Below are 14,451 nucleotides of genomic sequence, written 5' to 3'. Positions count from 1 at the left end.
GTAAAAACTATTAATTTATTCAATATTATGTTTACATCATATGTTTCAATTCTTCTCTCATTTCTCTGTCTTTCCCATCATATTCTGTCAGGAAATGAATTAATGACGACAAAAAATATTTTTGTTCCGATTTCTTTGGAACGCTTTAGGATTGTGGTGTCTTAGAGGGAGCGACTCGGCTTTGTGATCGGAAGATCACTGGTTCGAGAAATTATTTCACCAAAGATCCAATGCTTATTCATCGGGCTGCGATGCCCTGGTGATAAGGTCTCGGTTTTGGAATCAAAGGGTTTCAGATCCAGACTCGATTCCATCGAAGATTCGTCATATAAGCGGGTCTGGCGTACCTTAACTCAGTTGCGGCCAAACGTCCTCCTATTAGTATGATGTAGAAGTTTGGAGAGAAGAGTGCCAGCTCAGGTGTCGTCTCAAATTAAGAGGTGACCGAGATTCAAAATTAAGAGGTCCGTTCTAAAGTATGCCTTGTGTTTCTTTAAACCGGAATGTTATTACAACTGAAATTATCCAATGCTTATTCGAGACAGTGTATATTCTGTCTTTTGGGAAAACTTTAGAAAGTACAAGGTTGAAATTTTGAAAAAGTTTGTGCTTTAAATATTGACTGTAACATTTGACCAAAATGCATGATTTTATATATATATATATATGCTCTACATTCAAAAATTCATTGCTAATTTATCTTTAAAAAAGCTACTATTGCATCTTTGCCTTTTATTATATATTTTGAATTTAATTTGTCAATTAATATAATTTATATTTAAGATAAGATGCATTCTCAATGTTAATTTTTTTTTTCATATGTATCAAAAATACTTTATTTTAAATCAAAAATAAAAATACTTTTTTATAAAAAGGTTAATAAGAAGTAAAAGATTTGAAATTCTTATCTTAATTGGGCGTTGACAATTATAGAACAAACGTTCCAATCAAATAATTGATGGCAAGAAATTAAATAAATATTTCTATATTATTGGAGGGAAAAAATTCAAGATTAAATTATTTCTGATTGCTTTAAAAGTAAATAAATTTTATTACATTAAATTATGTGCCAATAAAAACAGTAAATAATTAATTTCTTATATTTAAAAAATTAGTATTAGAAATCGTTAGAAAAAACAAAATATATTTGAAAAGAGTACTATAAAGAATGTGCCATAAAAAAGAACCAATTTATAAGCCTTATCTTTATTCTACGCTAAAATAATGTCAATTTTTAATGACTTACCCGAATGATACAATAGTGAATACATATGAACAAAACTTAATTTGCGAAATAAATAGGTATAGTCATTAAATATTCATGAATCTACTGAGAATTTAATTACCGAGTGCATAAAATTGGAAGTCTGTCTTTTAAAATTTTAATTTAATGCAGTGTCCATGACCTTTAGTTTCAATTTCTCCTTCATTGCCATTCAAACACATAGAGAAAGATTTTTAAGTGTTATAAATTTGGCAACAGGGAATAGCATGCATTACTTTTGGACAATGTAAACTAGAATCTATAGCCAGGTGTTCATTTTAGAATATTAGCATTGGGAATAACACGAGAAGCTAATGTTTGCTGGGAAATCTTGTAAATGTTCAAGTATACGATGAAATTTGTAATAATATTTGAATGGATTATAAAAATGACTTTTACAGGTTACGGATATAGTTTTGCTATAAATTCTATACTGAATATGAGAAATACTGAATTTATAGTGTTGATTCAACATGATTTAGTTAAATTTTATTTATATTGCATGTGAATTTCAGCTTAAATACATACGGCTAAAAAAAATTGAAACATGTTAAATTTGAAAGTTTTTCGAAATTGCGAATTGATCTTTTTAATTTTTTCATTACTTTTTTATCAGTTCAGTATATTTGAGCATATTTTAAGTAATCTTTGCTCTCACGACTATAATTTTTTTTACTTATAATACTATGCATACATTCTCACTAAAATAAATCAGTATATTCTTTGAAAATATTCCCCCCTTCAAATATTTTGCTGTATTTTTTTTAAAAAATTCATAATTTATTTTCTTAAAAGAATTTCTTAATTTTTCAAACAAGGAAATTAAGCTAGGATAAATTAACTTCCCCATTATTAAATCAGGGGTTTTATTTTTATATTAAATTATATATTAAAACCTATAACAGAGAAATCGATATAATTCTTTTTTTTTCATTGTATTTTGCCGTAACTATTTGATGATAGAAATAATCTTTGTAAAAAATATTCAATTTGTAATTTAAGAATACCATTTTAACAAATAGATTTTTTGAAGTTTAAGAATATTATTTTTAAGGACTCCAAATGAAAATCCAACGATTGATAGAGTCACTTGCAGAATAATTGAGCACTTTTTTTGTTGCTGTCATATCTAAAGTAAAACATGCAAATATTTTTCACCGAAGCAATGGTGGGTATATCAGCAAGTGCAAATAGGGCTTTTGAAATTAATTTTTTCTAACTATAAATACTAAGCAGCTATTAGTTCATATGGCTGTCATTCCAAATGACACAAAAATCTGACCACATGTTTTTAAGATGAGGCACTCCTCATTTACTGTATAAAAAGAAAATTACAACAAAATTCTCAAATATAAATATAATCTAAAAAATACAAAGTTTTTTATAACAAACTTGAACCTTTAAGAAGCATAAAAATAAGGTCACATCAGGTGAGATCAAGTTAGTTAAAATAGTATTTTGTCGCGGAAAGAAAAGCTGATAACATTTCTTTTCCATAAAATTCTATAGTGACAAATATCGAACAGCTCGAGTTGTGATAGAAAGTTATATATTTAGCATAAATATTTTGTACCGAGTGCCTAGCCTCGATATTTTTGAGGTTCACAAAAATTTTCAACATTTCAGAGTATCGTTATCCAGGAATGGAACAGATTTCAATCTGTAAAAGTCACCTTTTAACAAAAGAAAAAAAAAGCCCGTATAATTTTTTAAGCATTTAAAATTTCTCTTTTAAACGACAATCCCGAATTATTTAAATCTCCATCGATTATTTTCTATATAAAGATATTTTATTTGCAATTTTGCAAGTTTCGAAATTTCGAGTTGTATTTTTTTTTTCATTTAATGTATATCTAGAGCATTATCTAAACTACAGGGTGTTTATTAATTATTGTCGGGGTTTCCATACCTCATAACTTTCGAATAAAAAATATTACGCAAAAACCGATTACGTATTCGTAAATTACAACTCAAAGAATTTTATTAATGATATTAAAGTGTAAAGCTTGCACAATTTGCACTTTGTAGGCATTCAGCTGAAGTCGATTCTTTGAGTTGTACTTTACGTATTCATAATTCTTTGAGTTGTAATTTACGTATTCATAATTCTTTGAGTTGTAATTTACGTATTCATAATTCTTTGAGTTGTAATTTACGTATTCATAATTCTTTGAGTTGTACTTTACGAATACATAATTCTTTGAGTTGTACTTTACGAATACCTAATCGCCTTCAGCTGAATGCCTACAAAGTGTAAATTGTGCAAGTTTTACACTTTAATATCATTAATAAAATTCTTTGAGTTGTAATTTACGAATACGTAATCCGATTTTGCGTAATATTTTTTATTCGAAAGTTATGAGGTACGGAAACCCCGACAATAATTAATGAACCCCCTGTATGTACTGTCCATCTTTTTAAACCTTCACAGCTCTCTAATTTAGGGAAGTTTAATTAGAATAAAAAAAGTAAAGACTTTGTAAGCCTTGCAGTGTTTCAGATATTTTATTTTATTTTATTTTTTCTAGGCAAAATTTTGTTTCACTTATTAATACTTTTCCTTAGAAATTAATCTGTTCAGTATTTTATTGAATTTATGTAGCTTTTTATTTTTCCTTTTGTAATATTTGGTTTTGTGAAGTTTTCATTTTCTATTACTATTAGCGTCATTAGTTAGTATTTGCTGTCAGAATATCTAAAACTTAATCTTTGTGCCATAAAAAAAAGCTCTAAATCATTTTTTTATAATTCAGCTTTTTTTTCGAATTTTTTAAAATATTTAATACTGAATTTTAAAAATATTTTATAAAATGTTATGTTCCAATATTTCTTCTTGGAAATAGCATACGAAATTTAATTTCTCACATTGCAAATAAAGAAAACCATGGTCTTTCCTAGGCAATTAATGAATCACTATAAGATAGTAACTTGTACATAGATTAACAAATTTTAAAATCTTTGATAGTTAGTGTCTGCATTTAGATTTCCTTTAAGCTCTACATAAGCTAGTCATTAGAAACTGATAGCAAACTCCTTTAACATTCGGTATACAACCTGAATACCAATTCCAGAATAAGACATGACTTTGAAATGGTTAATTGGTAACGCATGACCTTTTGCTAACTGCTTTTGGAACCCCGAGAAGTTCAAACACACGTAGGACATCCGCTTTAATTGTGTTGACTCTCTGGGCATGTTATTACAATGGTTCTTGAAATAATTTGGTTCTTATTTAAATCAATACAATTGGACAGTGTTGTCCTGTAAAAGATTCTAAATCAAATCAACAGTCATAAGATGGAAGCATTTACATTCATTTAGTTCTTCATAAGATAATTTCCAGATTGTATAAAATATCTCCAAATTTCTTATTTTATCATCTTTTAAACTATCTCATAAGACTCGACAGACAAAAAAGGAATGCGATAAAAAATCATTTAGGAATCATTTTTTATGGAATTTTACAAAATATGTTGCATTTGTTTCAAATTCAACTTGACATATCTTAACTAACCCGTAAGTTGTTAAAAAAATTTAACCAGAATTTTTGCATTAACCTAATGCATTATAATTTACAGATTACTTTCCTATTAGGTGCACTTTATTAGGATAGAGGAAATTATATCTTCTGCAAAGGTAATACAATATTAATTATATAGGAGGAAAAAATTATAATATCCTAAGCATTAAATATAAGCCACTTGTTTTTATTTTACTAAAATTTTATTGAAATAATAACATTATCTTCATAAAGAGATTAAAAATATAATCTATTACCGCCATTGTGATTTAAAAAATTTTTGATGTTTATTAAGATTATAATACCGTCTGCATTAAATATAATGCACAAGATTTTTTCACTCATAATTTATTGAAATAATAATATAGTCTGCATAAAATAATAGCAAAGTGCTTTTATTTTTCTTTATATTAAATAACTATTATCAAAGTTAGATCGCAAGTCTTTTTACAAAACTGAGTTGAAAAATTATCAAATAATGAAAAATAATTTTAAGAAGCAAAATGAGTAGCTCCAAAATAAAAATGAATAGAATTTATTCACATATTTAAGGAAAATTTTTCTGCCCCGATACATATTTTTTGTTTGTTTTTGTTAATAAAATGATATCGACCATTCAACCTTGAAATTTCATTAAATATTTTATATTCTGATATTTTAAAAGATTAGTTTATGGTTAAATATCAACCAAACTGATTGTTTTTCTCACTTCTAATTCACCTTTTTTTCAGCATTAGCGTTTAGTAATAACAGTTTACTAATAAATATGAATTATCAAAATGTTATTAATAACGTATCAATTTCATTCTTGAATTTGCTAATGTTTTTATAACGGAAAAAATTAAACCGTTTTTTTAATGTATTTCCTTTTATATTTGTCTATCTAATACATGGTAAGGCATTCTCTTCTGGTGACAATCTTTGACTGTTATTATTGTTATTATATATCACTGAATATGTCTCCCCTTCCCTCTTTTTTTAAAGTTTTGAAATTATAACTACAAGTAGCTTTGAACAAGAAGTCTTTAACTGTGGATAATACATCTTTGTGTACCAGTGACTCAAAATTCGTGCCTAATAAGAAATTTTGCCGACCATTTTATTAATTTTAATGAAACTTTTGACAGACCTTTGATAACTGAAGCTATTAGTTCAAAGATAGTTAAATATTTTTACATTGTTGTTTTATAGTTTATATAATATCATACATACAATATCATCGTAGGAAGTTTGTAGAGTATTTTTGGACTTGCTATGTGCGAACAAAGTGTATTATTTAAGAATGCAGGATCACCTAAGAATATTGATATGTCACGTATTTAAGAGACTGGAGGCGAAAGTATCTAGCCTGGATAGCGTCACAGAATCGGTATAGAATATTTCGGCTAAAATAAGTTTATAGAAAGTGAAACTCGCAATCCCTTAAATATAGTTATAGTTAGAGATGAAACAGGAACACAAAAGAAATGGCACAAAAATGGGTGAACATTTCACGCATGGTTGATGCAAATTTTTGAAATTGATGACAAAATTTAAAACCCGTCTTTAAAGCAAAATTTCTAAGTTTCTTCAAAATAAAGAAGAATCATTTTTTTTTTCAATTTTATTATAATTGAGTTTTGAACAAATAAACTAATTTGAATTATCAAAAAATTTAAAAATAGAAAATTAAATTGCACTGAAAAAAATTCTGAAATCAAATCGTTTGCTGTTCCTTGTGACACCTATATTAGGCCCATTTTATGATAAATTATGAATCGGAAAAAGTTCTTGAATTCATTTTTGTCGTGTGTTCCTCCTCCGAAAGGAAGTCCTCCTCAGATAAGAAATTTCCGGTATTAAGGAAATTGATTATCGCCTTCTTCATGGGCGTCACTATCGCCTTCTTGTTGGGCGATGACCCTTTCACTACTGATCTGGCCCAACCTTTCGCAAATTATTTACTTGTGGTCCAATTTCCGTTTCAAACGAGGAGTGCAGATGTGAAGAGAGGGCATACTCCCTTTTACACATCCTGTACATCTCGTTTGAAACAGAAACCAGTCCTCCAGTAAAGAATTTGCCCGGTTACGTCGGGTCAATAATGAAAGGGTTAAGGGGGCCTGGTGTAACAAGTTAATTCCTCTTCCATGATGAAACATCACTCCTTTAAGAAGTGCTGTACCTTGGCCGGTAAATGCCATTAGAATTCAAACTTGGCTCCAACTCCATATTAGCACGAGGACCATCACTCAGATTACTCTGATACTTTCGCAGGGATTACCCTGATACAGACTACTTTGTCGTGCGCGATAGTATGCGTATGATTGGGTGTATGATCAGAGAAAGAGGATGGAAACATTCTAATATATTCAACCGATTCAAAAGCATTATAAAATGAAAAAACAATTATTAAATTGCTTCTGTTGTAATTCATTCATTCATCAGGACCGTCATTCCAAATTGCCAGTGATGCATTTGCACGGGAGAAAAATTCTGACTATTTTGTCATTCATGTTAGTATACTTAAGAATGAGTGTATGATCAGTTTGTTTAGTTTAGTTATATTAACGTCCCGTTGTAAAGCAACACTAGGGTTATTTTGGAACGGACCTCGTAAGTTTGAACCGCGGCCAGACGACGAGGACGACACCTGAACTGGCCTCCCCCTCCACACCACTCCAGAGGGAGGACGTTTGGTCTACGGATTGAACGTGCAACAGACCCCTTTACACGACGGTTCTTCGGTGGGTCTCGAACCTGAAACCCTACGGTTCACGAGCAGAGACCTTGCCACCAGGCCACCGCGGCCCTGTATGATCAGAGTTAGATTTCCACTGAATGAATTTCGTTTAAAATTTAATAAAAATATACAATTTTGGTGTAAAATTCTCTATCTCTCTGGTTATCCAAACACAAGTAAACACGTTAACTACTAAATCTAATGAATTTCACTGATAAAAATTTTGACACAGTTTTGGTATCTAAAGTTTAGATTGCCATCAAATTTTAAAGCAAATTTATAAATGAGTTCGCACGCATGCAAACCCAATAATTTAAATAAATGAAATTTGATATGCGATTTTATAGTCACAATTTCAATTCAATGCTAAATTTTAATTTCCATCGATTTGAATACACATTTTAGTTGCCCTTTTTCTATTTCCTGATAACTGTGTAATAATCGCCTGCCAGCTATTAATCGAAAAAAATGCCGAAGATCGCATGATAGATTCACGCCAAAGAGAAATTATTTTTAACTATTGTTCACCAATAACACGCAGTTGACATGCAAATATAGGATAATAAACAACTCTCAATTCTGGGACTAAAAATAAAAATAAAAAATGTGTGTAGTGAAGTTTCTGCCCAAGGTCAACTATGTTAGAAAACATGCAAAACATTTCGGTCACACCACTCCCGCTGGTTTATGAGAAAAACCAGTGGCAAAATTTCTGAACATGACTGCAGTGTAGAAAATTTGTCATAGACCTGGCACTACATTGTACAGCGAATAGATTGAGATCCCCTTAAGATTCAAAACACGAAATGATCGCCTGCAATGTCTATGTAGAAAATGGACACTGGTGGTTATTATTTTTGCTTTATCACATATGAAAAGAAAATATTGCAACTGTCAAAAAAAAGTCACTATTTGGCCAAATTTCCAAATTTTTGTTTATTTTCTTGTGAATATGATAGCTCGAAGATGGTTTGATTTACACGGGTGAAATTGAGTCGAAACACCAACTTGAAGAATTCTATCAAATTTTGGAGGAAAAAGTCTACTTGTCCGTCTATCCAAATACAAAATATCTACGACACAAAAAAAAACTAGATAGATAAAATTAATTAGAATAAAAAAAGTAGATATTTATCAAATTTAGAACCAAATCTTTCACGGCATTGTCCTCTATAAGTCTGTACCATTGCATGCACATAAACGAGATAATTTAGAAACTCAGTGCTTAAATGAATAAAATTCGGTTTATTATCTTGCGGCTACAATTGTAGTTCTATGGAATATTTTAGTTTCAATTGGTCAAAAGATCCAATAATACATAATAGATTTTATTAATCACATATTTATATTGACCGCATGTCAACCATTAAGCACACACAAAAAAAGCCAGAAGTCGGAAACTAGATTTACGCCAATAACCATTATTTCATTATCACTGTTCATCGATAGCATTCCCTTAATGCCTACTTATTGGGTTTATTCAATGTATTATAAAGCACACAACTTTCATACTTGTAAATAAAAATCTGAGCACTCATGACGATTCCTAAAACCAAGTAATCAAGTTCGTAAACCATCAAAAGTTTATGCGGGGACAAATGTTAATAACTTTATTAGGAAATATGCAAGAAAGTTTAGAGAAGATGTTCTGAAGGATGTTTAAATGTTTTTTGTTTTTTTTTGACTCTGGTTTTCCTGTTTCAATAGGTTGTTGTTCTCTTTAATAGAAAAACATCAGGAAACAAAATTTTAATGAAATAACACAGAGATATAGCAATTCCTAATGCCAATTACGAATTCTACAATAATTATTTTCTACAAATAAGAAATTTGGAGAAAGTAGCCTTTAAATTATACTTTTATTACTGAGCAAAAAAAGTACAAATTTTTATTGAAATATTTTTAAATCTTCAATTTAAAATGCATTGTAACAAACAGTATTGAACTTAAAATCATTTTCCCCCCTTGAAAACATTACTAGTGAGCCACTAATATGAAATCAAAATCCAATTAAATCGATAGCGATTATAAAGTTTGGAAAATGTAAAAAATAAAAAAGGCGTCGACATCAAAAATATATAATCATTCAAGAGTTCAAAAATCTACTACACACGACCATACGAGCGAGTATGCGAAATCTACTACACACGACCATACGAGCGAGTAGGCGAAATCTCCTACACACGACCATACGAGCGAGTAGGCGAAATCTACTACACACGACCATACGAGCGAGTAGGCGAAATCTCCTACACACGACCATACGAGCGAGTAGGCGAAATCTACTACACACGACCATACGAGCGAGTATGAGAAATCTACTACACACGACCATACGAGCGAGTATGAGAAATCTACTACACACGATCATACGAGCGAGTATGAGAAATCTACTACACACGATCATACGAGCGAGTATGAGAAATCTACTACACACGATCATACGAGCGAGTATGAGAAATCTACTACACACGATCATACGAGCGAGTATGAGAAATCTACTACACACGATCATACGAGCGAGTATGAGAAATCTACTACACACGACCATACGAGCGAGTATGAGAAATCTACTACACACGACCATACGAGCGAGTATGAGAAATCTACTACACACGACCATACGAGCGAGTATGAGAAATCTACTACACACGACCATATGAGAGTAAAATAGATACCAAAATTCTGTCTTCAGAAATAATAAAAAAAGTTTTAAAAATAAGTGCATGAATATAGAATTTTATGAACTGAGTATGGAAATTGTTTATTTGTATCAATAAATATTTAGTAATTTTTTCGGAAGTTTTGGAAGTAGAGTTACTTTACTCTACTTCCAGTAAGTCAATTGCCTTAATTTTTCAAAGAGCATGAAAATACAGAAGTTTTATTTCAACAAAATGAGAACGATGGATCAATTTTCAGAAATAAATTGAGAAATAGCATGAAATATGCACTAGAAAAACTGAAGTTCTTTAGAAAGTCAAAGAAAAGATTCCAGTGAAAGAGAACGGTAATCTATACAGTTCTAAATCAGTAATTTGAAGAAACCTTAAAGGATTTAATGCTTTCCTTCGAAAATCCAAAAGTTTAAGTTTTAAAGAAGAACCGAAGTCTCTTCGAGTCTCTTTGTTTAAAAATCGTTAATAATGAATAAGAGGAAATTCCTACAGTCATTTTCTACCTGAGTGAATGGAACGAATGTATGCTTAAAGAATCGTCTGTAAAAGTAAGAATAAAATTTAAGTACGTACCTGCACAATAATCTTCAAGTCATTTTACCTTCTGTTCTTAAGAAGATTAGAAACGTGTAATCGTATTGGTATTTCACTTGAATATAAAACTTAACTCTTTGAAATAATACTTACATTTTTATCTTGCATAGATATTACTTGAATTTAATAGCTACATTTATTTAATCTATTTTATTAATATTTTTACAGAAACTTTCCTTGAAAATACATCTTTTCTGTTCTTCAGAATTTAAATATCGAAAGTAAAATAAAAGGAATTTTATGAATGCGAAATGGCAGAAGATAAAAAATAAATCTTAAAATCGGTTGAAAACAATGTTTCTTGCAATTCGAAAAATAAAACTTCTAATGACAAAAAATATACATATTTATGAATAAATTATCTACAGAAAATCGTGTAAAAATAGATTTCCGATTTTTAAAAATATTTCTAAAAGAATCCAATAAGTCCATTTAAAAATATACTTATAATCTCAATGTTGAAACTTTATCAACTATTGCTATATATCAGTATAAAACAATCTTATTCATTTTAACCCTTTCTAGGGCCGTGGAAAGTATGCTTCCCACCAAATTTGTCAATCTTTGTATGAATTTATGTAAGTTGGCATAAGTTCTGACAAATTTTTTTAGTAAGTCAGAAACCTAGATGCTTCTGTTCTTTATCTCAGACAAAATGATGCGTCTTGATTTGTTACTTAATTATTAATTAACCAAATTAATTAATCACATTAAATTTATCTAATAAGCTAAATGAATCCCTTTTCTTCTAATCTAATTTCAAGCCTAAAAATATTTTAACATAATATGACTAGAAAAAAAAATGGCCCTTTAAAGGGTTTTAATAAAACCATTATGTAAAAAAGTAAAAAAAAACTGTACAGAAATAACATACACAAATAAAATTGTACACAAGATTAAATATAATATGATTTAACCTAAAATAACATGAATATAAAATATAACACTATTACATGAAATAAGATAAAGAAACTATCAAACTTTTAGGGAAAGCTAATATTGATGCATGTAATAGGGCTGTTATAGTGCTAATTATATTATTTAACCAAAATGTATCAAAGTGTAAATTTAAAATTGATTTTAAAATGGAATTATAGACTTGTTCAATCACTGTTAAATCTTATGAATAGAATCATCAAATTCACTTGTGTTGTGTAAAAAAAATTTCAACAACTTGAAAACAAAAACTTTTATTAAAACTCGCAAGCAACTCATAAAGATTATAATTTTCACAAAGATTATGGCTGAATATCTTTTGTTTGTGATAAAATCACTGGCTTGTAGTCATCCTTTATTACTTTATTTTGAACTTAGTAAGAAAACAAACATCGTTTTTCTTTCCCTTTCAAAAACCTACAAAGTTGTTCGAATGTTTATATTGTACTAGCTTAAGGTAGCTGTAATTCGATAAATAATTTCTCAAAAATGAAAATAGAATAGTGATATATAATTCTTTAAAATAAAATCTCCAATCTAAAATTGTTGATATATTTTTTTCTTTATTAGAGGACCCCCAAATTTCCACCCCTAAGGAAATGCCCTAGTGTAGTTATAGCATGTTTTAAAAATTTTATTAAAATTCGTTTATAAACCGTTTAGATATTAAATTTTAAATTCCATGCTGTGCGTTAAAAAAAAACAAAAAAAAATGACAAGTTCCTAACAACCATCAAGCTAATTAAAACCATGTTTAAATTCATTATTTTCAAAAAAAACTTTTACCTCTACTGCTTGAAAAATTAATACTTATTATACATGCAAAATAAAGTTCCAGTACATGCGTATTTATCTAAGGAAGTGAATTTTCTTTTAGAAATTAACGAGCTTGTTTTTGCTTCATTTACAAGATTTTGGGGGAAATAAAAAAAAAGTTCTCTATTAATTAATCAAGAAATCTCATTCATAGGAATTTCTCTTAATTGACGCGTGTGCAATTTCCCCACGCTTCAAAAAACACTTTAGTTTGATTTTTCTTTTTGCAAATAATTAATGAACACATGCAAGAAAAAAAATCAAACAAGCTTATTCGGAGGATTTAATATTTTTGTTGCTTAACTCACAGATAAAAAAAAATTTAAATGGAAGATGGCTTTAGACGGAAAGAGAAGCTGTGCTTAAAACATGTGAAAGCCATCTTTGATCCTGTTTTCTTTCTTAACAGTACTCTAACATTTTTTATTAGGAAATAAATAAAACATCAACGAAAAATTAAGACAAATTCTTAAATAATTGCTTAGACACTTTAATAATAATTTTAAGAGAATACATCGCACATTCTGTTTTAAGTGTTATTGAAAATATTTCGATAATATTGTTACCTGACGTATAATATTAATTTGATAACCTTGGAAACAAAAAAATAGTTTTAATTAACATCTTAATTAAAAAAAATTTATTAAAATTAAAGTTTCTAAATTGCTATTATTTATTTAAATTTGAAAATTTTTGTTAAAAATTATATTTATGTATTATCATTCTAAGTAATCCATAAATACAATTATTAATCAATATATATTATTAAAACTGTTCGCGGATTCAAAGAAATATGTGAAATTAAAATTATTGTAATATTTTTAACACTACCACTTTTTGTACATAAAATTACTAAGCATCTAAAGACTTACTGTATGCAGAATATCATCTAATAAATAATGATAAACAAACAAATTAAAACTTATCATATCTTAGAAAAAACTCTTAGCATTTTGGATACATAATGGTAATGAAAAACTTTACATGGAGGGGGGGGGAGGAATCTGAAATTCTCATTTTCATATGAATTTCAATTTGTTATTGTTAGTAAAAGTTTAAATAATTTATGAGATATTAAATATACAACTTTTAAATATTCCTACAATGAATAGAAGATAATAAAAGTGAAATAATTTAATGAAAAAAATCAATACTTGGGCAAGTTTTTAGGTATTGTGTCCCCTTACTGCTTTTAAATTATTCGCGTCAATAAAAAAAAATTGAAAATAATTAAATTTAATTTATAAAGTTTTACAAAAAAAAAATTGCTTTCAAAAATTCTATGAAAACTTTGCTATAAATTCATTCCCATGTACTCCCATAAATTGAATTAAGGGCATTATGGAAGCTTGAAAATAAAAATCTAGTCCAGTATTTTATTAAAAATAAAAATGCTGGAAAAGGAAAATAAAGATAGTATTTCTTGATTTCTAAGGCCCAATTCCATTCCGAATCAAATGATTTGTAAAGTTCGTTAACATTTTCATCCAAAAGAGTTAATAGAATTGTGGATGGAACAGAAAAAAATTAAGTTATTAATATTATATTAATATAATATTTATTCAATCAATATTAATGTTAGCAATTAATTGAATTAAATCATTTAAAATATTTACATTTATTTGTATAATGATTTTCAAATGACAACGTACATTCATTAAATTTCATCAAATCAAATTTGAAATACATTTCTTTAGTGAAATGCAAAAGAAAATTTGTTAAAACAAAATATGAATTATTTTACATGAAGCTTACTTTTTAATTACAAATTTATTTTGAATGAAAACCATTTTATAAATATATTTCACAAAAATAACGCTACAGAAAACGAATACTTTAGTTAAATGAATTAAAGTATGAAATATAAAAATATTAATAAGATATTATAAATAAATTCAACATTAATATTCTTCACAAATTA

The 14,451-nt window shown here is 28.3% G+C and overlaps 1 protein-coding gene across 1 annotated transcript in view; it reads left to right on the top strand.

Moving 5' to 3' along the window:
* Positions 1-10,180, top strand: part of LOC129966386 (sex-determining region Y protein-like) — a 30,499-nt gene extending 20,319 nt beyond the window's left edge. The window contains exon 3 of the mRNA XM_056080808.1: positions 9,782-10,180. Coding sequence (XP_055936783.1) covers positions 9,782-10,180 — 399 coding nt within the window. The remainder of the gene's footprint in view (positions 1-9,781) is intronic.
* The last annotated feature ends 4,271 nt before the right edge of the window (positions 10,181-14,451 follow it).

This window comes from Argiope bruennichi, chromosome 4, assembly GCF_947563725.1.
Source record: "Argiope bruennichi chromosome 4, qqArgBrue1.1, whole genome shotgun sequence".
Taxonomy (NCBI): Eukaryota; Metazoa; Arthropoda; class Arachnida; order Araneae; family Araneidae; genus Argiope; species Argiope bruennichi.
The sequence above is the reverse complement of the archived record's forward strand: the minus strand, read 5'-3'. Positions and strand labels throughout refer to the sequence as shown.